At 37.4% G+C, this 25,711-nt stretch overlaps 1 protein-coding gene across 13 annotated transcripts in view; it reads right to left on the bottom strand.

Moving 5' to 3' along the window:
* The window catches only part of NRXN1 (neurexin 1), a 670,457-nt gene that overhangs the window by 380,734 nt on the left and 264,012 nt on the right, over positions 1–25,711 (bottom strand). For all 13 annotated transcript variants that reach the window (XM_085054558.1, XM_085054559.1, XM_085054568.1 and 10 more), the window contains 3 exons: positions 16,368–16,806; positions 8,429–8,812; positions 1,109–1,312 (listed from right to left, as the gene is read on the bottom strand). In XM_085054558.1, the coding sequence (XP_084910684.1) occupies positions 1,109–1,312; positions 8,429–8,812; positions 16,368–16,806 (1,027 nt within the window). The remainder of the gene's footprint in view (positions 1–1,108; positions 1,313–8,428; positions 8,813–16,367; positions 16,807–25,711) is intronic.

The raw sequence follows: 25,711 nt of genomic DNA, 5'->3' as shown, positions 1-25,711 counted from the left end.
CAGAAAGCCCCTCTGCAGGGGACCAGCAGGGAAGAGTCACCCGGGACACCCTGTGCTCTTCCTCCTCCCTCCTCCTCCTCACCAGGCCAGCGTTTTGGTGAGCAGCTCTTTGATGAAGTGGAGGGTTGGCTGGGTGTTTTCTAAACTCCCACTCCCCACCCGTGCTTTCTAGAAATCTGCGACTAAAGCAATACAATACTTCATTCCCTTTAAAAATAGAGTCCCCCCTGAAGGGGAATAGCTGCATGGAATGTGCATTTTCCTGAGCTTACTCCTGTTCTCTTTCAGGTCCTGACTTGGGCTTACTCATAAGCGTGGCAGAAGCACTTTTATTTCTTTCTTTCTTGTTTTTTTAACTAGAAAAAAACATAACCTGACATTTTGTCCATCATATTTTAAGTGAAGAAACCAATTTTTTTTTTTTTTCTGTAAAAGGGCTTGTGCCTCCTGTGTTCACAAGGCTGTTTGCTGAGGGCCGCAGTCTTTGGGCATTGAAGGGTTGTGTTATCGTTCGATACTACAAAAATACCACTACGGAATTGTTTAAAAAAGAGGAGATGGATTTAATATAGATTTGACACCTAAAAAAAGGAGACCAAGAAATCCATCAGTGGCAGTATATAACTGCAACATTCTCAGTGTTATATATATATATACCTTTGACATATTTCCATGTTGTACATTAATTGGTGGAGGTAAAACTGAGCTGACCTACATATATGTTGTTTCTGCTTGCACATTTCAATTGTGGAATTGCTATTCTGAAGAAATTGTGGAGGGAGACCAATCTTCCACAGTCAAGGAATATTTAGCCAAAAAATACCACTGATGAACTCGTCTTCTTTTTTTAGAATACACAACAGTACAAAAATATTGTGATGGGTAATGTTAAGACTAAATAAAGAATACAAAAATGCAAAAGGAAACAAAATAAATTGTAACAATGGCCATGTGTTTGTGTATGTACATATGCAAATGTTGCACTGACGTGTGTTTATATATCATTTCAGTTTACTTTTAATGTTAAAACAGGCTGTTTCGTAAATGTTTGCAAGCAAAAAGAAAAATGTAAAGAAAATGTTAATTTCTTGGAGGAAGAGGTTGTTACCTAGGTTGACCGTTAGCTTAACTCGTCCTGCATCCAGCTCTAACCGAAGGGTATCTGCAGATTCCCTGGAAGTTGTTGCCATTAAAATGCCATAAGCTCGCTGAGACCTGAACCTTAGAGAAACATCTTCTGCCTCTGTGTGCATCACAACAGGAAGCTGTATTTTCATAAACATACTTCCATCATAGCTTAAAATTGTTGCCTCTGAAAACAGAAAGGAGAAAAATCAGTGAATAAAGAATTATGCTCGGTATACTGATACTCCTTAAAGGTAAGGTGGTAAACGTACATTCATTCAGCATGACACAGAAAAATCACATATTGCATTTCATTATTATTACTGGGAAACATAGGAAAAGATGGGTTTGGGATTTTTGTTAGGTTTTGTTTGGATTTGCTTTGGTTTTGAGTGGTATATCTTGGTGCTTTTCAAAGAAACGAAATTGTTCTTTAAGAACATAACCAGTCAATACATGTATCTTCAGTGAGATTCATAAAATCACCTGTAAGGCAACACTTGAAAGACTAGGCCTGCACTACTCAAAATAGGTCAAACCAGGAAAATATACTCAGGTAAAACTTGCATCCTAACAAAAGGCCATGTCTGATTGTCATTCCCCTAGATAACCACCTTAGGACGCTTCATGTAAAAACCTACTGGCATTGCTACAACTTTGGGTTACAATGATCATCCAGCGAGCAAAAATCCTCCTGAAATGGGTATACCTGACCCCAGCATGGTTTGGATGGGAAACAGGTTTCCTCATGACAACAAACCCCATGGTATGGACTCAAAAATGCTTATATGAACTCTATGACAGCCTCAGCGAGACGATTGAGACTAGATTTGGCATATTGAGGGTAACATCTTAAAGGCCCCAAGATGAGCAAAGAACTGTCACTTTCAGACATTCCAGGAAACCCTCCTGGCAAGAAGCTCTGGCACAGAGCAGTCAGAGTCTGTTAGACCCCAGAGCAACCAGTCACAAGCCTTCTTTTCCCAGCTTGCAGGCTGGTAACGAGAAAGGTAGCAGAGACAGTATTTCTGCTCAGAGGGAGGCACTACAGTTCCTAGAAAGCAAATTAAAAGCATTTCTGAAACACATTAGTAAGTCCTTTTTGGCAGGACAATCAAACCTCGTGGGCAGAGAACACCTCTGGGAAGCTGCTCTATGCTTCAATTTGCTTCAGTGTAATGGAAACACTTATCTAAAACAAAGGTTCTTTGTGGTCCCAACATGAAGCAATATTTTCAAGGACTAATCCTACTGATACTATGTTTAGTAAGCATCACAACTCAGTTTGCCAAAACTGTTTCCGTAGCATATCTTGTATACTATTAAAGACAGATAAGCTCTTCAAGACTTGCAGCCTATATGATCCATGGAAGGACAAAATATTCTATTAATTCCATGAGAGGAAAAAGTGATAGATGATATTTTCACAAATACAACCACAAAATGGCTTGGGTTAGAAGGAACCTTAAAAATCACCCAGTTCTAACCCCCCTGCTGTGGGCAGGGATATTTTTCACTATCCCAGGTGTCTTCAGGCTTAAGAAAATGGTCTGATGTTGTAAAAAAGGTGGTTACTGAGACTGATGTGAAAGTCCTTCGATGCAACAAGTTAGAAGAATGTATTTACAGGTTTGATGATTTCTAACTATGCAGGTAATCCTGTTTTCAGCATATTCTAAACTTAAAAATTTTCTTTGAAGCAGGTGAAATACTTAACTTGAAACAATATGAAAAGACATTTCAAGTTAAAGAGTTATCAGTGGAAGGTAATTTGCTTTTTGATTGTTTGGGGTTTTTATTTGTTAGTTTGGGGGTTGGGTTTCCTGTGGGTTTCCTTGTTTATTAGTTTTTAGGGGGAAGTCTTGAATAGGGCTTTACAATTCCTTCCTATGTCTAGCTGTTTAGTCTGTGCATAAAAATCTCCCAAGATCTTCATCAAGGTAAACATGATTTAGCAATCCAGCAAAAAAACCCCTAATGTTACATGCTAATATAAGAGAAAATACAAGGTATTTTGTGTTGTCTGTAAAGATCCACCACATTAATAGTATTCAGGATTTTCACATACTGAGCAAAACCAACATTCAGCAACACTAGAGGTCTGTTGCTAACAAATTATCTCAGGATAATGCAAAGGAGAGCTGTCAGAATCAGCACTGGTACTGTTTGCCAACCTTCCTGTAATTATTCAAGGTTTGTTTTTTCTTTTTTTTTTTTGAAAATTGCAGGAAAAGGAGAAGAGGAACTTAATTGGAGACTTAATTCAATTGGAGATGGTCTGTGAGTAACACCATGGTGAGCAGACCTGATGTGATTAGATACTTAATCCTCCTAAGCCATACTGCGCCAGTATTTTGGGAACAGATGTTCCAAGAGCAGACCAAAGATACTGAACAGAAGATCAAATGACTTCAAAGCTCTGGGCAATGAGGAAGCCCCCTCATGTCAGCTAGCTCCTTTCAATGTGTCAATATGTCCTTTCCAAGGCACTGCCTTTCTAAGCACAAAAGTATCACAGGGGAAAGAAAAAGAAAAAACAAACAAACAAACCAAAACAAACAAACAAAAAAAACCCCAACAGCAAAAAACCCCCCAAACTGCCAACAAAACAACCCCAAACAAAACCAAATCAGAAACAAAAACAAAAAATCCAAAAGCAAGTGAAAAACAACAAACATACAAAACAGCCCCCCAAAACCCCCAAAACAACAAACAAAACAGAACCAAGCACAAAACTGGGAGGAATGGGTTGCTAATTTACAAGGCCTGGTTAGTAACAAGGTGACCTGAATGACAAGAGGCTCCAGTTACAGAAACCTGGAAGAAACAATTTGGCTAAAAATATGTATTAATTTTTGCACACCCCCCGTGGTTTTTTTTTTTGTTTGTTTTTGCTTTGGACAAACTAATTCCAAGGAGTGCTCTCATCTTTACATGAAATCTACACTGCTAAATGTTCTCACATAAGAGTTGGCAGAATGTCTTTTTTCTCTTGTTCAGCTTTCTCTTGATTATTAGATCAAAAATTAATAGTCTATAAGTTCAGCTCAGGATGTGATAATCATTTAAAGAATCTGAGACTCCAAGGTAAAGCATGAAAGTTTTACTACCACCTCACTGTTGGAATCACAGCATTGAAAAGAAAAACAGCAGAAAGTCCTTATAAAATAATCACTGATTATTTTTTTTTTGTGGCATCAAATTATTGCATGCAGTAGAGTTATTAAGAAGAAATAAATGGTATTTTATAATACAGAGATTTATATTAAAAATGTTTTATACATTCGTTCTTTGACAGTTTTATAAACCTAACCATTAAAACATTTTTTTTTGCTGTTCCTGTGGTAAAAAACCAGCCAACACAAATGAACCAAATCCCAAAACAACCCCACTGAAGGGTTTGGTTCCCCTTGCCATTTTTTTCTTCAATTTCCTTCTTATTAAAATCTTCATGGCTAGATAGTCCTCTTTCCTATATATCTGCGCACACACATCACCTCAATCATCTCAGTGCCTGAACACAAGGATGCACAGACCAATTCTGACATGAGAGGAGATTCAGGACCTTCATTTCCACTTGAGCTGGAATTACCTAAATTGCTCAAGAGACTGAGGCACCAACTCTTCTGGAAACTTTCCTACATCTGCTCCTACATTCAGAAATGCTGAACTGGCTATTTTTGGAGTATGAAGCAGAATTTCCTGAATAGATGCTATTCTTCAATTCACAGCTTATTTAAATTAAAGTGAAAATATGGAGTAGGCATTTGAATTTCAGTGTTCTTTCTCATAAGTTCTGCAGCCAAGTTTGTGTTACTTTGAAAACAAGATGCTTGGTGAGCATGAGTGACTATTGAACATATTTTAATAAATAAAACAGGATCTTGTTTCCTCTGGACCCTTTGGAGTTCCTGTGAAATCCCAAACACAGAATCATTATTTTTTTTCCCGCTTTTTCACTTTCAAAGTGTCTGAAATAATATGAGGACTACATTTCAACCCACAGAGCCATTTTTAAAGCATGAAATCACCCTCTGTGTCTGCTGTCACTACAATCCCACACAAACTTTGCCCAGAAATGACAGACTATACATTCCAGAGTCATGCCAAGATGTATATGAGCAATTTGGATCATCAGTGATCAACTATCCAGGTTTGCTCCCTGATCCTGTTTTATTTACCAGGATTTATTTAGAGCAACAGTATTGTGCCCTGAAAATGCTCCCTGATAGATATGATTTTACTCCTGGAAATTGTGTGAGTATTCAAATACACTGGCTGCTGCTGAGGGAAATTTGAACTTTTTGTTCTCTTCCCAGGCATTTTTTGTTTTCTCCATGGCATCTAATTCAGTCCACCTGGGCCCAAAGCTGCAGCCTTGGAGATTCTAATCTAATAAAAACAATTCTCTGCATGTGAATAAAAGTTGAAATTATTTCTCCCAATTCCTACACTGGCATTATTTCAGGCCTGAGTTCCTAAGCCACACTGCATTTGTTACAACTTTAACACACAGGACCCATCAGTCAATTTAAGACACTGATGGAATTAGCTTAATATTTTGAACACCTGATTCTTCATGATATCTATCCTCATACCACCTCTATTTTTCTCAATTGAAAATCTTAAGGCATCCAGATATAACACAAGGAATGAAAGTTGTATTTCTTTAATGTGTATGTGCGTTTCCAGGGGTCTGTGTGTGCACAGCATGGACATCTCCACACACCCTAATTTAAACATATCTTCTCCTCAGAAATGTCACCTTAATAAACCTTTGTTTGCATGCTTACTTTTTCTTATCACTGTTTGATGATTTTACTATTGTTCCTGGCCAACCAGTCAAAAGAATACACCTGCAAAAGGCTTTGCCAAGGGGCAGTCACTCACTGTGATCCAAAAAGTAAGAGAGGAAGCCAAATTATATTGCTGTGACATCTGTCCACCCATCTGCTAGAATTTTCATAATCTACTAAAGCCAATCTACAGATTATGCTGATGTTTAACCTTACTGAAAATCAAGAATAAAATCAAGAATGACTTGCAACAGGATAAAGTTGATGTGGGTAAAAATATCTATGTATATATATAACTTTAGGTATACACAAATTAAAATAGACCACAGTGGTGTTCCAGGGTTTTTTTAACTAATAAACTGAAATAATTTTGGGTTATGTATCGTAAAGAAAACATCCATGTATGGATGTTTGCACTTCTATTTCAGGGGAAAAATATGAAAAATAAAAAAATGAAACTGCAATAAAAAGTAGCTGCACACTTTTGCTCACTGAAGATACTTAATGTCAAATATTCCAGTTGTTTAATCATCAGTATTTTATTCTAAAGCTTTCTTTTCTTTGTGAAACTGCATTGTTTGCTGAAACGACCACGTTCCCCTTTTATTTAAATTAGTTTGAAAATTATAAATGTTTTGCTTCTATCACCAAATACAAAAGTTTATCAGTTCCTGCACACGGGTAGTTGTTATTATAACTTTGTGTGGTAGGATGCCAACACGATGCTTTCAGAATCCCAAAAGCTATAATCTTATTAATGCATGACTATTTGGGATATGAATATTACTGAGAAGACATCTCCTTTCAGTGCAGCTCCCTCTGGAGAGGGAAACCCAAGAGCAGGAAACGATCTCCTACTGCTGAAGTGCCACACATTTCTGTTGGACAAGAACCAAATGTTATTGCAGAGGAGCCAACACCACCATTCCAGAACCACTATTCCCACTAGGGGAATGCACTGGGAAAATGAACCCTTAAGCTGGACCATGCTTGAAAATAAGGCACAGGAAATAAGAAAAAAATGCAAAGGTTTCTTTATAAAACATCACCACCTGTCCAATATATGTATGGGAAATTGCAGTGACGAAGCCTGCTTTGAGTTCTTTGCAGATCTGCATGTGTTTATGTCTCTAAGGCACATGTTCCCTGGCTTTTCAGTGGGAAAAAAAAAGCAAATCCGGTTTGTGCTTGAGCCCGTTTGCAATAGGAGAGTTTGGCCACAGGGTGGTACACCAGCCATGTTTAACCGAGGGGATGCAGCTCCGTTATCCCTCTGCCAGCTCCACTCCACCAGCAACAGCAGTCTGGAGAGCTCAGAACAGCTGGCCGTGAGCCAAACGCATAAAACAGTCAAAAAAAAAAAGGACAGAAAAACCTCGAAGAAGAATCTGAGAATCTAATTGCAAATGCTGATAGTATGGTGGTGTCCATACTACATAAATGCACATATCTATTAGCATGCAACTTAAAACATTCGTTGGGGGGATTATTTTTACAGAATAAATTTTCATTTCATCTCACTAACTGGAAAAATTAATCAAACTAGGTGAAAAGAACTTACATTTTCAGTCAATAAACTTTAGGTTTACATTTCAGGCTGAAGACAAGCTGAAGGAAATAGGGTGTCAAATGTGAAATGAAACAACACAACTCCTGGCACCATCCTGAAACATTTTCTAATCCAGTAAAAAAACAATAAATACCTAAAATATTAACTACACTTTTTAAAATTTGTTTTCTGAATTACGTTAAAATATTTTATTAGCACACTCTGCAATTTAAATTAATTATTGGGTTTTCTACCTATTAACTAACCTCAACATTTGCCTTCCTCTTCACTATCTACCTTTTCAATTAAATAAAAAGATTTTGTCAACTTCACAGTTAGCTGTTCTAGGTAAGAGGAATCCTCAGATATTTTGAATCCTCAGATAACTACAGATGGTTTCCTTGGGTACTAGGATCTTTTCAAAAAGAGGCAAGTAAAAAATATTAAATTCTACTGATTCTTCTGGGTGAAGTTCTGGCCACAGATTTAAGCAACACTGTGGAATTCAAAAGTACATTTAATTATACACTGATATTGACATAAATAGGCAGAAAATAAGACCTCAGTTTGGAACTGGAACGTGACCATTTAGCAATGCAATAATATTCAAAATTGCTTTCACAAAGCTTTTCAGTACTCAGCAATGAATGATGAGACACAAAAGGAGGCATTTTCTAGGAGACATTCAGCAGTACTGACTCTCTGTCATAGCCACCTCATACTTCTTCATGCACCTTAGAGTCTCCCTTAAGATCTTTGCTCTTGAGTTACTGCTTAAAGTCTAGAGCAGGGCTCCATCTCACATCAAGCAAAATCAAGAATGCTCTTTTTTGCCTCAGGACAGTTAATGATAGTTTACCATTTTTAATCATTGTGCTGGATTTTATTAATTTTACAGTTGTGCCTTTTTTTTTTAATTTAAATAAAAACAGAAGTGCAGCCATCTCACAGAACCTACCTCTTTCACACGATCTGCCGAGGTACCCTGTGCCAGAGCAATCACACACATATCTGTTCCACCCATCCCTGCACACACCATTGTTTTTACAGGGGTTGCTAAGGCAAGGTTTTGCAGTTTCTCTGGAGCATGAGGGTTTTACTCCAGCTGTGCTTTGAATTTCAGCCATCTGTCGAATATCTTTGCTTTGACCATCAATAAATAAATCTCTAATGCAGCCGACGTATCCATAATTGAGGAGTGCTGTCCACACCTCTGTTGGGAAGACCAGGCCTGCTTTGTTTTCTGGTAAGCCTCCAAGATATAAATCATCATCCAAGTCGAGGATTTCACTTTCCCCTGGTGCAGTATATGGAGTACGTAACGTGTTCACAGATATCGTCCCTGGAAAGACAATAAAATGCATGATTTTCAAGACATTTAAAAGATTTTGTTACTGCTTTTCTACTCATTTATCTGCATGTCACATAGCTGCTGGCAAACAGCTATCAGTGAACCAGAGGTATTCTATTTGTACAGCCATAGAATCATAGACACACTTCACTCTTTTAGTTGCAACTCAGTCAGGAAGGGGATGACACAAAAAACATTTATGCACAACACTGCATGATCAAAATATGAAAAACCCCAGTCAAAATCACCTTACCAATCTCATAGGTGCAGGAGGAATGCAGTTGAGAGCTATTTTCAGAAACATCCTCATTGTGCAACAACAACAAAAAGCTTCACTCCCTCATACATGTTTCAAAGCATTAAGGCTGGGGTTGCATTGATAAATTGCAACCTGGGAGGCAAATCTGAGTCTTTGGTTTGGGCCCAAAGACACAGTCTTTTTAAAGACTCTCATCACTTTCAATGGGTTTTGGGTAAGACTTTTTTTCTGTAAGTGCAGAAGGAAAATACTCTCATCAGCTGCCAGGCAGGCAATCATTAAGAAGGAAGTGATGTGCTCCTAGAGGGAAAATCAATGCCTCTGACACTTATCTTGGAATGTGTGCATGTTACAATGAGAGGGGGAGAAGATGTATATAGACCTTCAGGAAATCAGAAATATCTTTTCCATTTAAGTCTAAAAATTAAATAAACAAAATTGAACCTGAAATAGAGTTCTCTTTTTATGAAGTGTCTGAACAGAGAAATTGTAACCAACTGCAACCAACTGCAAAGATCCTTTTTTGGTTGTGTTTTTTTTTAAAACAATGAGGTATGCAACTCTTGCAATTTGAATAAGCCGGAAAACAAATTCAGTACATATAGTCACATACTATACTTATGTCAACCAATTTTAATTTTATTTCTAAGTAAAATCCCTTGGAAAAAAAAACTTCATGTAGGTCTTCACAGAAGTGACTCCCTACCATTTTATGTGGGTACAAAAGCAAACAAAATATAAATCAAAAGATTATATAGGTCACCAAATTATTATAATGTACCAGTCGTGTCATGCAACACTGATACCTTCTGGACTTTACACTGAAAGTGTATTAGTGGTGACAATACACTGAAGAATCACATTTACCACAACGAATTTAGCATACATATATATACAAAATGAACATGATTCACCATCTCCACTGTTAGCCTGAAACAGATTCCAGAAGATAACACTGATTACCAAAAATGCTTCCACTGTGGTAGGAGTTGTGCATAAGAAGAAGAAATTCACACTTTACACAGCATGCATACTAAAATGTGAGTTTTAAGCAAACAAAGGCAGGTCAGAAAAAGATCATTCTCTTACTTGGGTACTGCCTAAAATTTGGGCTTCTCTTTTAGCAAGAGACCCCTGTGGAAGCTTTATTTTTTCTCTTCTTTTGGTGGTTCAATGGGTTAACTTCAGCCACATGGACAGAATGAATATGCAAAGAATTTGGATCGTTAGTAAAAGTTCTTTGGGGAAAAGGTCTCAGGAGGTCCAACTCCCATGTGAGACTTGAGACATATGGATTCTAGAAGTGCTGGATACCACAGTCTCCCTACTATCAGAAGAGAGCTAACAAGATAAACCAAGGGTTTGCATAGCATTTTTGCATCTTTGTAAGCACATTTAAAGAATAAGGATGTGGTCAGTTTTCCCTTTTATGTATCATCAGAAATGTTTTCTGTGTCAGTTGAATAATCACACAGGTGTAAAAGTGAACTTCCAAGAAAGTTAGAAATAGGCATGCTGAAACAAGATACTTTTTCTCCCAAACTTCCATCTGTTTAAAACTGATAAGACGATTATGCTTTGCTAACTCTAAAAATTTGTTGTTGCTTCTCAGCTCCTTGAAGCAGAACTTGGCACTCACATGGAACACTCGCTATAGGTTTGACCTCAGGCATTTAAGCATAAACATTCTGATGTTTGAGTTGATTAATCAGCTGTGTCAAACAAGGACACCTGTGAATGACCTGCCAAACCAAGAGAGACTTTCCAGAGAGCATCCCAGGTATCAGGAAGGATGGTTAACAGGCCACAGATCTTTTATTCTTTAAAAACATTAGAGATGCTGTAAATATCAGTAGTACTTGTCCTCAGAGTGTTTCTCCCTGCTATTGTTGCTTGCTCCCATCTGTTGATGCACAGGCTAATTTAGGACCAAACACTCTAAACCCATGTTCAGGCAGCGCCCACTTGAGCACCCACACAAGTTAACTCAGCTGCAGCCTCCAACAGCAAGATCAACATGTGAACAGTGCTGCTTTCTGCTGGACAGAGACATTTATATTTTCAAGTCATTAGTGAAGAAGCCTAGAGGTCTTTTTCTATTAAAAAATAAAAATCTACTATGTCTTGATTGCTTTCAGCTCTCAGAAAAAGACAGATAAATCTCTGCCAGCATAGCTGCAACAGTGTGTTTCAAGTGGAAGATTTGCAAGCACAGAAGGCTGAGGAAGGTGAATGATAAGGGGAACTGTAGATCACCACTACACTATGGTGACTGTGAATTATAGCAAAGTGATAGATCGAAGCAGGAAATTTTTCTTCTCGAGGTCATGAAGGATTACCCTGAAGAGAGCTTAAGTATGAATTTGAATACATGTCAACAGCTTCTTAAAGAAGTGAAATTTTTACCTCCCTGAGAAATGAAACCCCATAAAATACTCCCTGTGAGAAGTCCTCTGAAGTCTTAGTGCAATTATGGCATCTAATGACTATGAGTAGAAAAACATGACAAGCAACCCCACAGCCATTGTAGCACTTGGCCGAATGGTGTCTGTACAGGGCAATTTAATAACCCCTTCTGTGCTGGCCACATAAAGTATTTGCCTGCTCCATTAGCTTCCATTTCTAGTTCTATGGAAAGTAATGTGTCTTCACATTCCTAAGCAGAAACATCTGAATGGATTGGAGCACACTGGTGATTTGACACAGCCAGATTTATACGTTCCTATTTCAACAAATGTTAACTGCTTGCATATTTGGGAGGATAGGTTTATATTGCATTTTAAGGAAAATTCTTTCTGTGATCTGCAGTTTCCTTGGTTGATTTGCAGTTTTCTCAGAGTTCAAGATATCTTGGCTTTTCTTAAAAGGTTAAAAAGACGTGGGCAGTAATATATATAAGCGTACATGTCAAAGAAAAAGAACCTGCAACAATATATGCAATGGATATCAACAAAGCACTACTTACAGTGAGGTACTGATTATAGTTAAACTCTAATTACATACTCTAGAAATAATTTCTGGTATTCAAGCTGAAACTCTAACTTCAGTTCAAAAATTCAGTGACTCAGCCCTTAAATGCTACCTACCTGTGAATAGATTCTGATACATTCTGGTTTACACTGCCCTACACAATTGGAGGTTGACAGGAAGAGTAAGTTTCCTCCCTGATTTCACTATGTAATGGTGATTTCCAAAGGATGAATAGTGGATTAGCAAAAAAAAAAAAAAAAACCTTTGCACGGTTATCATTGCATACGGCAAACAGTTTAAGAAAAAAATTAAAGAATACTTAAGTCTCAGAAAACAGTTATTAAACCTATCCCTACTGTGTTACAAGAAACACTGTGAGCAATGACCTTTACAGCTGCTTCATGGCTGGTTTTTATTTAGTTTTGGTTTGTGTTTTTTTTTCCTAATTCTTTTTTTCTGCAGAGTTGGCAGTACTGTTTAGAGCAGAACAGACAAACATTTCCCTTAGGTATGAGTTAATGAGCCTCTCCAATCATATTCATTATCTCAGCAATTTACTTTTTCCTAAGACTATGTATAAGAAACTAAATCATATTTCTAAACCTCATCCCAGTCCTGATCAGGTAAATATGAAGATTGCAATTACAGCTACTACAACTATTCTGATCTCCCTGCTTACCTGACGTGGCCTATTTAGTTGTTTTTTGTGCCTGTGAGAAACATCTGCTTATTAAGAAATGGTGAAAAAGCAGAGCAAGGTATTAATTCTAAATACATCTCGTGTGCTAAAGCACAACAGAGTAGCTGTGATGAGGACTGTGACTGCAGCATGCAGCCCATGGCCAAGACAGGGCACATATGAAGCAGCAACTCTGGTCCTTCCCAGGTATTCAGGATGTACAATTCAGGAGTACTGGGAGGAAACTAAGCTCACATGACAGGACACAGCTGTTGGTAGCACTGCTGCACACCTAGCAAGAAAAATGGACCAGTGGAGGACATTTTATGAATATCTTTCTTTACTTAACCCTTAAAAGTTAACTTAACTCGATATGGTCTCCGGAGCTCCTTCTGAGATGATCTGCCTTTTAGGTAAGCAGGCACTCAGACTAAGTCTTAGAGGCAACAGAATGGGATTCTAGGTGAAAATAAGAATAATAGGTCAAAAGTTCCTTTAGCAAAAGGAAATTAAAAGGCACCATCTTTCCCCTCTTCCTTGTATCTCTCAAAATCTGAGTGGATTGGCAGAACTACTAGTGAATGGGGCCTGGATGATTTAAAAATATGTTCTCATTCCTTACATTTCCCTCCCCCCTTCACCACAGTCCCAGACAAGCAAAGGCAAAGTCAGTATTTTAAAGTAGATGCTCACTGTGACTGAGAGTCTGGAAGAGAGCAAAGAATGAGAAATAAATCTAGTACTTGCTGATCCAGCTAATATGAAAGTCAAGGAAATTAGCAAAGCTCCTTGAGAAATGTCACAGCATTCTACTATCGGGGGGAACCACACTGCATTGGATTTGAAGGGTAGGAGCAAAAGGTTGCAAGACACCAAACTCAAAGAAAAAAAAAAAACCCACAGTTTATTTGAGCTACTTATTCATTAACAGAAGAACCTCTTCCTTTATACTTGATAGCTAGGGAAATATGCTGTCAATGGCAACAAGAAAGTCTCAGAAAAGCAAATCTTTTCTATAAAAGGTATATTCATTCAGTTATATAAAAATTCTGAAGTTAAGCTAGTGAAAAGTAATCATATTCATGCGATTTTCAGTATGTTTGATTTGGGCTAGAGAAAAGAAACCAAAAAGCATCCTGGAGTAGTAAAGTAAATTTTATTCTTTGTGGATAAAACACACCAACGTGCTTAATGCAACCACAAGGCAGTGGGGGTTGAGATGCTCAGGCCAGCCAGGAGAGCACAGCAAACTGACAGCCCTGGGCTTCAGGAGAGCTGACTTTGGCCTCTTCAAGGCACTGCTCAGTAGAGGCCGACGGTAAAGAGCCCTGGAGGGCAGAGGGGCCCAAGGACATTGGGTGATGCTCAAGGATCACTTTCTCTGAGCTCAGAAGCAATGCATCCCGACATGGAGGAAATCAGGCAAAAAAGCCAGCAGGCCTCCATGGATGGAGGATAAGGAGCTGCTGAGCAAACTCAGAGGGAAAAAGGAAGTTTTCGGAAGGTGGAAATGAGAACAGGTGGCTTGGGAGGAATAGATTAAATTGTACAGGGTGCTGGGGATCGGGTTAGGGAAGCCAAAGCCCTAACCCAAGGCAGAGACATCTCTCTAATAATTTTAATAACCAGATCTTAACATCATCAAGACACACAAAAGCATTGCTGGTGTTTTTAGTGCTTCTCCTACCATAAACTATTATTGCATGTATTAGAGTAATAGAAAAACTTTGATTCTGTTTCAGATTGCAGCTAATAATTCAGTTTGCCAATCCATAAGCCTGCTTATTTTACTCGGTATTCCTGGTAATACTTCAGTGCTTTAGAATTAATAGGTATTATGATTAGTTTTCAACAGTGACAGGGTGGTACATAAATTTCACCCATCTTGATCACACACAAGTCATCAGATGGATTAATTTGATTATTTATAATTCTGCTTAAAAATAATATGCTATCCTGATCACTGGGAAGGTTTTGGTTCCTGCAATTACTCTACATTCTTGCTGATGTCCATCAACAGTTTTAAAGAATTAAAATATGCCCTAAACACTCTTAATGGCACTTGTGAGCCACGTTTTTTGTGAAGCAATGAAAGTGCAAATCTTCAAATGTAAACAATTGCTATGCATTTATTTCTTTCCTTTATAGATCTGTTGGCTTTGGATGTAAGAATAAACTTTGCTTTCAGCAGAGTCCCACAGGCATGATTATTACAGGATTTACTGCCTCATATGAATCACTGAAACATCACTTAAGAAGAAAGTCTGAAATGAAAATTGTAGTATAAATAATACAACTGCTGGATATTCAATCCCAATTGAGGATTTTGAGAAGCTGTGTTTTGTTGTTTGGTTAGGGTTGTTTTTTGGTTTTTTGGTGGATTTTTTGTTTTGTTTGGTTGGGTTTTGCTTGTTTGTTCTTGTTTGGTAGGTTTATTTAACCTCAAGAAATGTAAATGAGCAAGTGGCATTATAATAAGAAAATCAAAGTCTCCACCATTAGAATTTGAAGCTGCACACCCCAGAAATCAAATAATTATTTTTCATAATTACAGTGCAGGTCAATTGAATTTGGTCTGATTTTCAGCATGGATTTGACAGAAATCATCAATTTAAACCTGCACCTAAGATGTATTTGATCTGAAATATGATTTCTGGGTAATAAGAAAGAAAGTAATAAAATAATAACTACTTTGGGGTTAAGTTTAAGAAAGAAATTATGCATGCAAGCCGTGGAAAAGGAGTCACCAGAAGGAAGGAAGTGAGGGAAACATCACAAAATCAAAAAAAGAGTTTACATTTTTCAATGCTCAATTTTAGAGTGTACATAAACTTCAGACTGAATACTGATATTAACCAGAAAACCCTTCAGACTGAGTTACAGACTCAGTACACTCCCCACCCCCTTCCTCCCTAAATCCTGCCATGAGCTACAAAAAAAAAGAGAGCTGTCTTTAAATTAATGTATATTGATCATTTGCTTAAGCCAAGATATATACTCAAGATGAGACAAGCTGATACACATTGACAATTCCACTGGATAAATGCATTTTAAGACATATTAGATTTCAGTAGCATAAGGAAGAGTTTATGAATTCTTTATTTTTACCACTTTTTACTGAGACCATTTTTTGAGTAAACTACTCCAGAATATGAATCATACTGATAGAATTCAGTAAGTCAATTATTTACATTTCTGCTGACATGTGTTCATTAGCATATAATTTAAGTATGCTGAGATCTGCTGACATGATTGGAAGCTCTGTGTTGTTTCTGTGGGGCAGCAATTCCCCATGTTGGAGATTATTTTCAGTAATTCTCCTTTTGCTTTATTTTCATTCTTGAAACCTGCCACTTCAGCTATTTGGTTTTAGCAAGCACAGAGAGAGATTACTGTTGGTTTTTCAAGCACACAACACGCTTATTTGCAAGATTAAGTACTTGATTATCCAATAGTGTTAACATAAGATACTTTACTCAGCAAATTGTTGCATTCTGGTACCTGACAGTAATGACTTTTTTTATTTTCCTTATTTTTCAGAAGATGCACAACTCTAATTGTGGCAACATTACCATTTACCCAGCATTCTCTCAGATACAGCTGGAAGAATATACTGAATGCTAGGAAAAGGAACTTACCTGACCGCCCATCCCGCTGGAAATCCACGTGGTACCATTCACCATCATTCACCTTCTTCTGCAAGGCTTTTATTTTTATAGTACCTGATCCCATGTCTAACAGTAGGTAGAGGTGGCCATCAAGCATTTCAATGGCAAAAAAATCAACTTTCACCATCTGTGGATGTTTGGCATCTTTTTGGTGCCTTGGTTTCCCGTGACTGAAAAGAATGAGGCCATTTGGCTCAGTTGTACGAAAGTCAAATGATATTGAGCCTGTTTTCTTGGCATTCCACTTTGGCAGAGAGATGAAAGACTCTGGTGTTTCGAATGTGATTGGATCTAAGGTTGCAACATTCTCACATTTAAATGCTACAACCCCATGAATCTTCATTTTAGGATCCCCTTGCTTGGCAAGTCGAGATAACTCCAACCTGACATCGTTATTTTTATATACAACCTGCAAGCAAAGCAGAGAAGTTACTCAGAGAAACCTGACCATTTTAACCAAACAGACATAATCTGGAATAGGCACATTATTTAAAGGATAATGGTGATGATATGTGAATGATAATTTACATACAAACAAGATGAAATACCTATTTTCATTGACTAATGATTTAATAATTGTTTTCATTAAACCAAACAAAGTTGCTCTAAAAATACCCCTGGAGTTAATTCCAACAATCTGAAAGAATCTGCACATAATTTATACTATGAGTTGCAAATTAGCTCGTGTGGCCTTGATTACTTAAAAGCCTTCTCTGCACAGCCATTCTGCTATTATAGATAAGTATTAGATTTCTTCTTCCTCTAAACCCTTTGTCACTGTCTTAACTCTTCTGTTCGTGTACAGAAAATATACCAAGGTCAGACACTTCATAATTTAACATCTTTTCAGTTTGTCCTTGGAGTTGAGGAGTAGTAGCATTCATGATATTCATGAAGCTATATAAGATAGGAAAACTAATATCATACAGATCAAAACAGACAAAAACCAGGAAAATCTTTGAGCCTGTTCAATTGGAAAAAAACTCCCAACTTATGTATTTTCCCTGACTGAAGATTTTTCTGATGAAAATCAAAGACAATATTAGTTTTAAATCAAATTGACCACTGCAGCAAATATTCTTGCTTCAAACCATATTTTAACTTGGTCCAGAGAAGCCTGTCATGGTTTAACCATTTCCTAGGGTTCTAATCTTTATTTTTATTTTTTTAAATTGCTGCTCTTTCTAAATTATCCATAATACAAGGGCTGCTGAAATGAGCTCCCTAAAGCCAAAGGCATGCACAAGTGTTTTGTCAATATTTTTAATTGTTCAATAAATGATACACCCAAGCTAAAACACCACTGAAGAGCTGAATACTAAACCACAGCGACAGAAGCTGAAACTTTCTTCTCTGTTTCTAAGGTTAAGCCCTGCATTAAAAAGCAATTTGGAGAAAAAGCAACAGCTCAGCAAAACCAAGCACTTTGTGCTGAGGCTTCTTCATCTACAGATCTGCACCATTCAGGACTAGATCACACCTGGCCCTGATCCAATATTCCAACTGTGCAGTGTAGTTTGGAGCTGTTCAGGAGACCCATCACTGGTTTAGACTTTACATTCCTATTAGGGGTTAGGAAGTGCTTACTGAATACCTAGGATAGAACTTCTGGATTAATATCCTCTGAGACTTAGTTTGAGCACGTGAAACACACTCTGACTCCCAGCCAGGGGAAGACACAGGGGATGAACTGCAGAGCTGTGCTGCTGTTAGAAATCAAAGCACTAGCATTTACACAATCTAAATGTCATACTCCACCAGTGATAGTTGCTATTGAAAAATGATGTTTAAAGGCAACAGAAAAGGGAATGATTGATAGAGTGTGACTTTTCTTTTTCAGTAAGAATTGTGTTCATTCCAATTATATCATTATCCTCAATGCAAATTTCATCATAAGACTTGTCAGAATTATTCTACTATGTTAAAATGTATCCTAAAAGTTAATAAATAAGCCTATTTCTTCATTTTATTTCAGAAGTGAGCACAAGTATTGCTGTCCCCATGAGAGCTCCAAAGACAACAGATAAACCTCACTGTGGTTTGCTGACAGCAGAAACAATACTCTGCCATAGAAACACAGACAACGTGTTGCCCTCTTCAACCAAAAACCTCAGAAGTGAATAGAATTAAACTAAATTGTAATATTAGACTGTAAGGATCCATATATCCATTTATCAAATGCATCCATAAAACCTGAGATACACAGATTGTGCAAAGGAATTTAGAACAGTACTGGAAAATAAGCACAGGCAAGTGACCTCCCTTTGGGGTGGCTTTCTGTCTTTACAGTGAAGGGGAATGCAGCAAGGAGCCAGGAGGCTGGGAGGTTACTTGGAGATATCTGATCTCATGAAGCATTGACCACTTTCTATGGCAAGAGGGATTTTGGATAGCTCCTCCTTCTTTTGAAGAAGTTCCAGGGGACAACCTTTCTAGATTAGACTGAGAAGCATTAAACAGCAGCCAGAGGTTGCAATAAATAAAAATGGAACAAATGGGCTCTTATTTATTAGAACTAAATCATGCTTGGTGCCAATGAAAGTAAATACAGCAACAAATAATATGAGAAGATCTTAATTGCCTGCTGAAAAACAGCAGGTTCCAGGACAAGGAGAATAAATGTACAAAGCGACTTTATTGTTTATGGACAAATCAAACTGTCCAACCTTAATGAAAGCTGCTTGACTGAATATTACAAATGTTAAAAAATGGAGCAGACTAAAGGAAAGCTAGGTTTTCTTTGATGTCTACAATAGCTTTCTATGATTTGAAGTCATTTGCCAACTCAGAAACAATAACTTTTAATAAATATTGTTCAAGAACCTAATGGACAAAGTGAAATAATTTTCTCAATAACTTCCCACCAGCTCTTTAATTAACTTGATGTATAATGTATGAGGGAAACGTTGCTAGATCACTTTAGTAAGAGTGACAAATATTGTCAATTTTATGCCACCGATATTAAAACTTTCTTGGAATCCCTAAATATGGCAAATGCCAATTTCTTGCTTCCATATTCCACAACTGAAATTTCATAGCTAATGAGAAGGAAATGACTGCATCATATTGTGTGTTATATGCTGTGGGGAAACTGAATAAAACCTACACCTATGTTTTAGAACGCTTATGTTCATTTACTCTTACTAAATGGAAAATCTGGAGCTGAATTATCATGGATAATTAGTAATAAAACAGAAATATATGAACCATAACTGAAAAGATCTGTAAACTATTAACTGAACACAGCTTGCATTTGTGAGCCTGGCTCCTGGTGTTGTGTTGAGATTCTTACCCCTCTCCCTGTCCATGAAAAATGAGCTCAGCCATCAGTGAAGCACAGCAAAAAGGAGAAAAGCAGTATGTTCACAGAAAGTAGTCATCATTAAATTTTGGGAAAACCACTGAACAGTAGGGAATAATCCTGAGACTAATATCTGCTTTAGAACTCATGAAGGTACATGCTTCAGAAACAACAGCCTCTAGGGTACAAATAACTTACTGATTTATCCATTGACTTTGCCTTTTAATTTTTTTTTTCCTTCTGGGTACAAAAGGACAAACATGCTTTTAATAGGGCTTATATTATCTGCTATTTCCACCCGAGGCACACAGCATATTGTTCTTGAATGTTAACTCAGTATATTCTCCCTCCATTAGAGACATGGATACACAATTAGTCAAGTGAAGGAGATTTGCCATGGAGAAATATTTGAGTCACATTCCCCTTTACTCCCACACAACCCAGCAGTCAGTATCCTTGCTTTCATGGCATCCATTGGGTTGGTCCTGGGAATTTGCTTGCTCTTGCACTTGCTTTCAAATTGGAGCAACAATCTAAGTTTCCTGCACATGGAACTGCCACCTCTCAGGGAATTTGATCATTCCATTAAGATCACTTTGAGATTGTCTTGTATTCACTCCGTTCTTTCCTCTTAAAATCAAGGAAGTTTCAAGACCTCAGCCTTTAAAATATAACTTCCTCATTCTTGGAATATGCAAAAGGCCACCTAAACTTCCAAGAAAAATGGAGCAGTTAGCAATTCCCCACACAAGTTGCAACCAAGCTATCTAAAGCAAGGAATAAATTTGTTTTCTAAGAGATAGAGGGCAGAACTACATATCACTTCACAATTCTTTGCTACCATCTAGGCAAACCACATGCCAGGTAACTTCAATATCACAGTGCTGTCTCTTAACAAATAAATCTAGCTTTGAGACAGCAATTATTACCTTAAGGTCAGCACTCTCTTTAGTGTGGCTTGTGGTCATATTGGGGCATAAATTAAATTATTTCATGCTTCCCAAAGATATATCATGTACAGGATTTTTTCCAAGCTGGGGCTCTACTATGCAATGAACTCCAGAAGTGTGAAGTATAAATCTATGAATGACCCTGAGAAAAGGTGAAGGAAAAGAGAAGGAATCCATACTAGGGATATATCTTAAATCTGCAACTGCTTAATTAGCAAATTTTAAAGCCAAGAAAATAAAAAAATTAAAAAAATAAACAGAACTCTATCAGTTTTTTTCTACTGACCTTATCCCATGAGATTTAGAACCATGAAAGGTGTGAAAGAATCCAGATTGCAATACTATTTTCAATTCCAAAGGGAGCCTTTCCACATGAAACATTGTGAGTTAAGAGAGGGCATGAACCTTAAATATTTCAGAATACTGACCACCTCTGCCAGCAATAGCTTTTCAATCACCATGATTAAAAATCCTTCAAATGAATATGAAGCATTTATTTTAAATTACTTGACATTCTTAAAACCAAAGACGATCCTCAAGAAACTGATCACATCATCTGGCTTTCCTTGAGAATTAAAGAGAAGCCTGAAGTTCAGAGCACCTACCACTGTGATCTTGATCCAAAGAGCTTGTCTATTGACTTAACTGGGACCAAAATACCTTTTTTATGGTAAAATACCTTTCTAACTGCAATTTGAATGAATGGATGAACTCAGTATCAAAACCTGTTAAAAAGAGGATCATATAAAGCTTTGTTACCATAAAAGAATACTGTCATATTTTCATATTTCCATGAAATCTGGATCACTTGGTGTATACAAAACCAGTTAATTCTCCAAAATGGAGGTTATTATCACCCAGAATGGCTCAGGTAGGTCCTGCCAACGCACAGGTTTGCCCTGCACAGTGGGATCAGCAGGAGAGTCCTTGCTGATGTCAGAAATTGTAACAATGGGACTCACAGTGAGGGAAGCCTGAGGCAATTTTATCAGCTTGTTTTACCAGCCTCTAGGATTTCCATTCTCATTGAGAATTACCTGATGTACATAACATCACATTCCCCAGAAATCTGACTGCAAAACTGACCACTAAGGATTGTCTTGTATTTTTTGAGCACTTGCTGCATGGTTTTGAACTAATTTCAGAACCCCAGCTTCTCACAGGAGGCTTGCCATTTTGCTCGTATGCCTCCACGAATTTTCCAGCTCCAAAATGAATGTATCAAGGAACACAATAAACTACAGACTATTTACACAAAACTTGAGGAGTCCCAGTTCAAATGTTTGCAGTGGGGTGCATTTTTGAACATGGTATGAAAGCACAGAACATGAAGGACAGCAGCTATTCAAGCCTCTAGGGTTACTCAACATCATAAACCAGCTTTGTTTGTGGAGCACAGAGAAGAAATCAAGAGGTATATTGAAAGCTCCAAGGGAACAACTTATTCATCCTCAAGTGAAATGGTTTTTGTTCTCCAGAGGTCAATATTTTTGCAAATGTGGTGGTGATGGTAATGTGAGGCATTAGAAAGGGGTCATTTTGAGCACCAAAACAAAACCCAAGTATCTCTAGATCCTACTAGGAGGGAGGTAAGCCTAAGGACAAGAGGACAGCGTTCTATGGTCTAGATACATCAGACACCTGGAGAAAACAATACCAGGTGCCTTTCATTGCATTATTTTAGATCAGTTAATATGGTCTGGGAAACTGCTCTCCAAGTTTCAGCTCAAAAAAACCCCTGACTTAATTGATTTAAGAAATAAAAAAAATAAAATAAAAAAGCACCAAAGAGCAACAAATTCTTTGGAATATATATCTGGGAATTTCACATTCTCCTGCTGCTTCCTCCTGCCCAGTCCAAGCATCCAAAATCATGGAGTGCAAACAAATCACACTCAAACTTTTGAAAAATATTAAATGAGCTTTCCCAATGCAAACATATTGTCCCTATAATATGATTATATGCTTTATTCTACTGTTTGTTCTGCTGCTTACAGCTTTATATATAGCTTTTTAAAATCAGACATTCTCTCCACAGACTATCTTGTCCTAGGGTATAAAGAAGAAAATCATTATAATGATTCTTGTGTTAGGAGTCAGGACCAGTAATCCAGGGATTTGGGTTCAACCTACATATAAAAGCCTCACAAAGAATGTAACTTCTCCTTGCTTCTTTGTAAATTGGATACTCCGTCTCCTCACAGAACAGAAACTTTCTTGAAGACTGAAGTTTGTGTTACCAGCACAAGATCTATTGAAGCTTTATCCAAAATCATACCCATTTATGTTCACATTTCCTATAGGCTGTCACTTCCCCATTTTCCTTTTAAGGAAGATGACAAAATAAGTATGATATAGTTTTGACTTTCTAGTCTGCCACTCCAGAATACAGAGCTCACTGATCATTCAGATAAAAAAAAAAATCAAAATGCACCCAATCTGGTCAAAAGCTGCACACAATAAAAGCTGAGCTTGAACAATCCACGTCTCAGGGTGAACACAAAAGCTCTATTATCAGGGCATCCTATGCCCTGATAATGCCCTTGGCAAGTGCTTTAGTGCCACACTGAATGGCTAACTAAAGATAACAAATTTGAGATGTCTGTTGTTTCTGTAACTAAGCAACATGGACGTTTTCTGCACTCCCATTCCTTAATATTACAGGATATATCACACATCAGGCATTTTGAAAACTTCTGTTTACACAAAGCAGGCATACTTAATGCACACAAATTAATGCTCTATTTAAACTGCTAATTATCATATCCCTGTAAATTCTAGGGAGGAAAATGGGTACCAAAAAAGGCTGAAATTACCATAACCATAGGGAATTCCAGTATGGTTTCAATATCACACCTGAACTTCCACTGTAGACTGTCTGAAAACCATCATTCTCCTACCCCCAAATCATGATGGGAAAAAAATGGGAGAAAAAAGAAACAACCAACAAACCAATCCAGAAAAACACAACCCCCAACCCCCCCAGAAGAACTAATAACTCACAATTCTGTACAGAGAAAACATATTAATAAATCTAAGATCACAAAAAGTTGTTAATCGATACATACAGCTGTAGAAACAAAACCAGTACTGACAGAAACAAAGTTATAGGAATACTGAGTGTGAATTTAGATTCTCTGTGCAGAATGGGGAAAGTCACCTCAGTTTAATGCATGTCACCTATTTGCAGAATTAATACAGTCATGACAGCTCATCTTCTCGGCCAACTAGTCTCTTCTGCTGGAGTTTTGAATGTGGATCCCAGAACTGTTTGTTTCTTTTCTCTCCTACTTTGACTGCCTGAATAGAGACATTTAAAGGGATGCCAGAAAATGCCTTTTTATGTTCTGAGTTACTGGAATATCGTTTAACATGATATATTGGCAGAACTTGGGGTGGAGGGGAATAACATTTTATTTTCTGACAACATTGATAATGGGATTGTTATGTTTTTCACCCCACTGTGGACACAAGTCTCTTGAAGATCTTTTTTCCCCTCTTCAATAGACTATTTTGTTATTCTTTGTATGTCCTGCCGTTTGCTGCCAGACTGCTAAATGTTTCTGACTGTGGTTGCTATGCTTTCTGTTTTTAAGAAATGGGTTCAAGTTTCTTTTCCTTTTCTTTTCTTTTTTTTTTTTTAACTTCCCGTGGCAAGGACTCATAGAAATTTCTTGGCAACAGCTAAATTGCAGAGTTTAGGGACAAGTTGATTCCACAAAAGCTCTATTGGCTCCCTAGTAAAGATAAAGACTTTACCAAGACATAAGTCATGAAACAAAAACAAGAGAAACAGGAATCACCAAAAGGAAAACAAAATGTATTATTTAAGGCAAAAGCAGCTTTGCATTAATGTATTGTATACAGTCTAAGAAAGAAAACAAATTATATGCTACCTCAAATGACTGACTGGGAAAGGAAAGACCTACAGGAGACTCAATTGTCATGCTGGATTTCAGCTTTTTCCTCTTCTTTCTTTCACAGTGCAGTAAGAGTTACCAAAGACTAATTCTGCAGCAAAGTCAGAAATGTGCTATTTTTCCTCCTTCTCCATTAACCATTCTTACTCAAGATCAAACAAAAGAACTTTTTAAGGACTACAAGAAAGAGAGACTATAAGGCAGAGCACAATAATTACCATTGTAGGGTTCAAGCCTTATTTCTTTAGCATAATATTCATTATAAGCTAGATTTTCCCTGTCTTCAGCACTTAAAGCTTTACATTCAAGGTCAGAAAATACAGAAGCAAATCATGAAAAAAGGAAAAGATAATATATATGCAAAACTTATGTTCTAAGGAATATCTCAACTCAAGTGCATCTGAAGGCAACACAACAGATGTACTTAAAAACTGAGCTACCTTTCATTAGGGTAGGAGTCATATGATTTAAAAATGGAAGTTGTCACAAAAAGAAAAAAATAAGGAACCTCAAATTAAAAAGGAAAGCTAAAATGAGCTCAGCACAATCTAAGTAGGGAAGATCAGGGATCTGAAAACAGAAATTTGCTTAAAAAAATTCAGTTACCTACAAACCTACCCTGAAAACCTGAAACATTTAACAAACTTTTTTCCATATTAAACATGATTGAAAACATACAAAAAGAACCATAGGCTTCAAATTAAATGCAGAATGTCAATTCTACATATCCTTTGGTGAAATGAGGGAACTTTATTCCACCCCTCACTAGATTTCCTTCAGCCTCTCCCATAAGTTTATTAGTAGCTGCCAATTTATGACTCTTAACTTATAATTTCCCCAGAATAATGAACACCCAACTGGCTTTTTCTTCCTGTTCTCTCTCACCTGTCTAGGTTACTCCTGCCTCTGGCTGAATAGCTGGCTTTGGCTGTGGGTGTTTTTAGCTGCCTTCTGGTTTGGACTCATCTCTGTTTCCTAATTCCTGGTTTGAAAGAACCTTCTGTTCCACCGAGGGGAAAATGGCCCTCTTTTATGAACTTTTGGCCAGTCTCCATACAGATACCTTCACTGCCATTCAGCTCTGTTGGCTCAGTGAAGTTGGCTACTTGTGGACAAGCTGTAGAAACTTTGCTTCTCCCACTC

Source organism: Lichenostomus cassidix, chromosome 3 (assembly GCF_008360975.1).
Source record: "Lichenostomus cassidix isolate B80296 chromosome 3, HeHo_3.0, whole genome shotgun sequence".
Taxonomy (NCBI): Eukaryota; Metazoa; Chordata; class Aves; order Passeriformes; family Meliphagidae; genus Lichenostomus; species Lichenostomus cassidix.
This window is presented reverse-complemented; position numbering and strand designations above follow the sequence as displayed.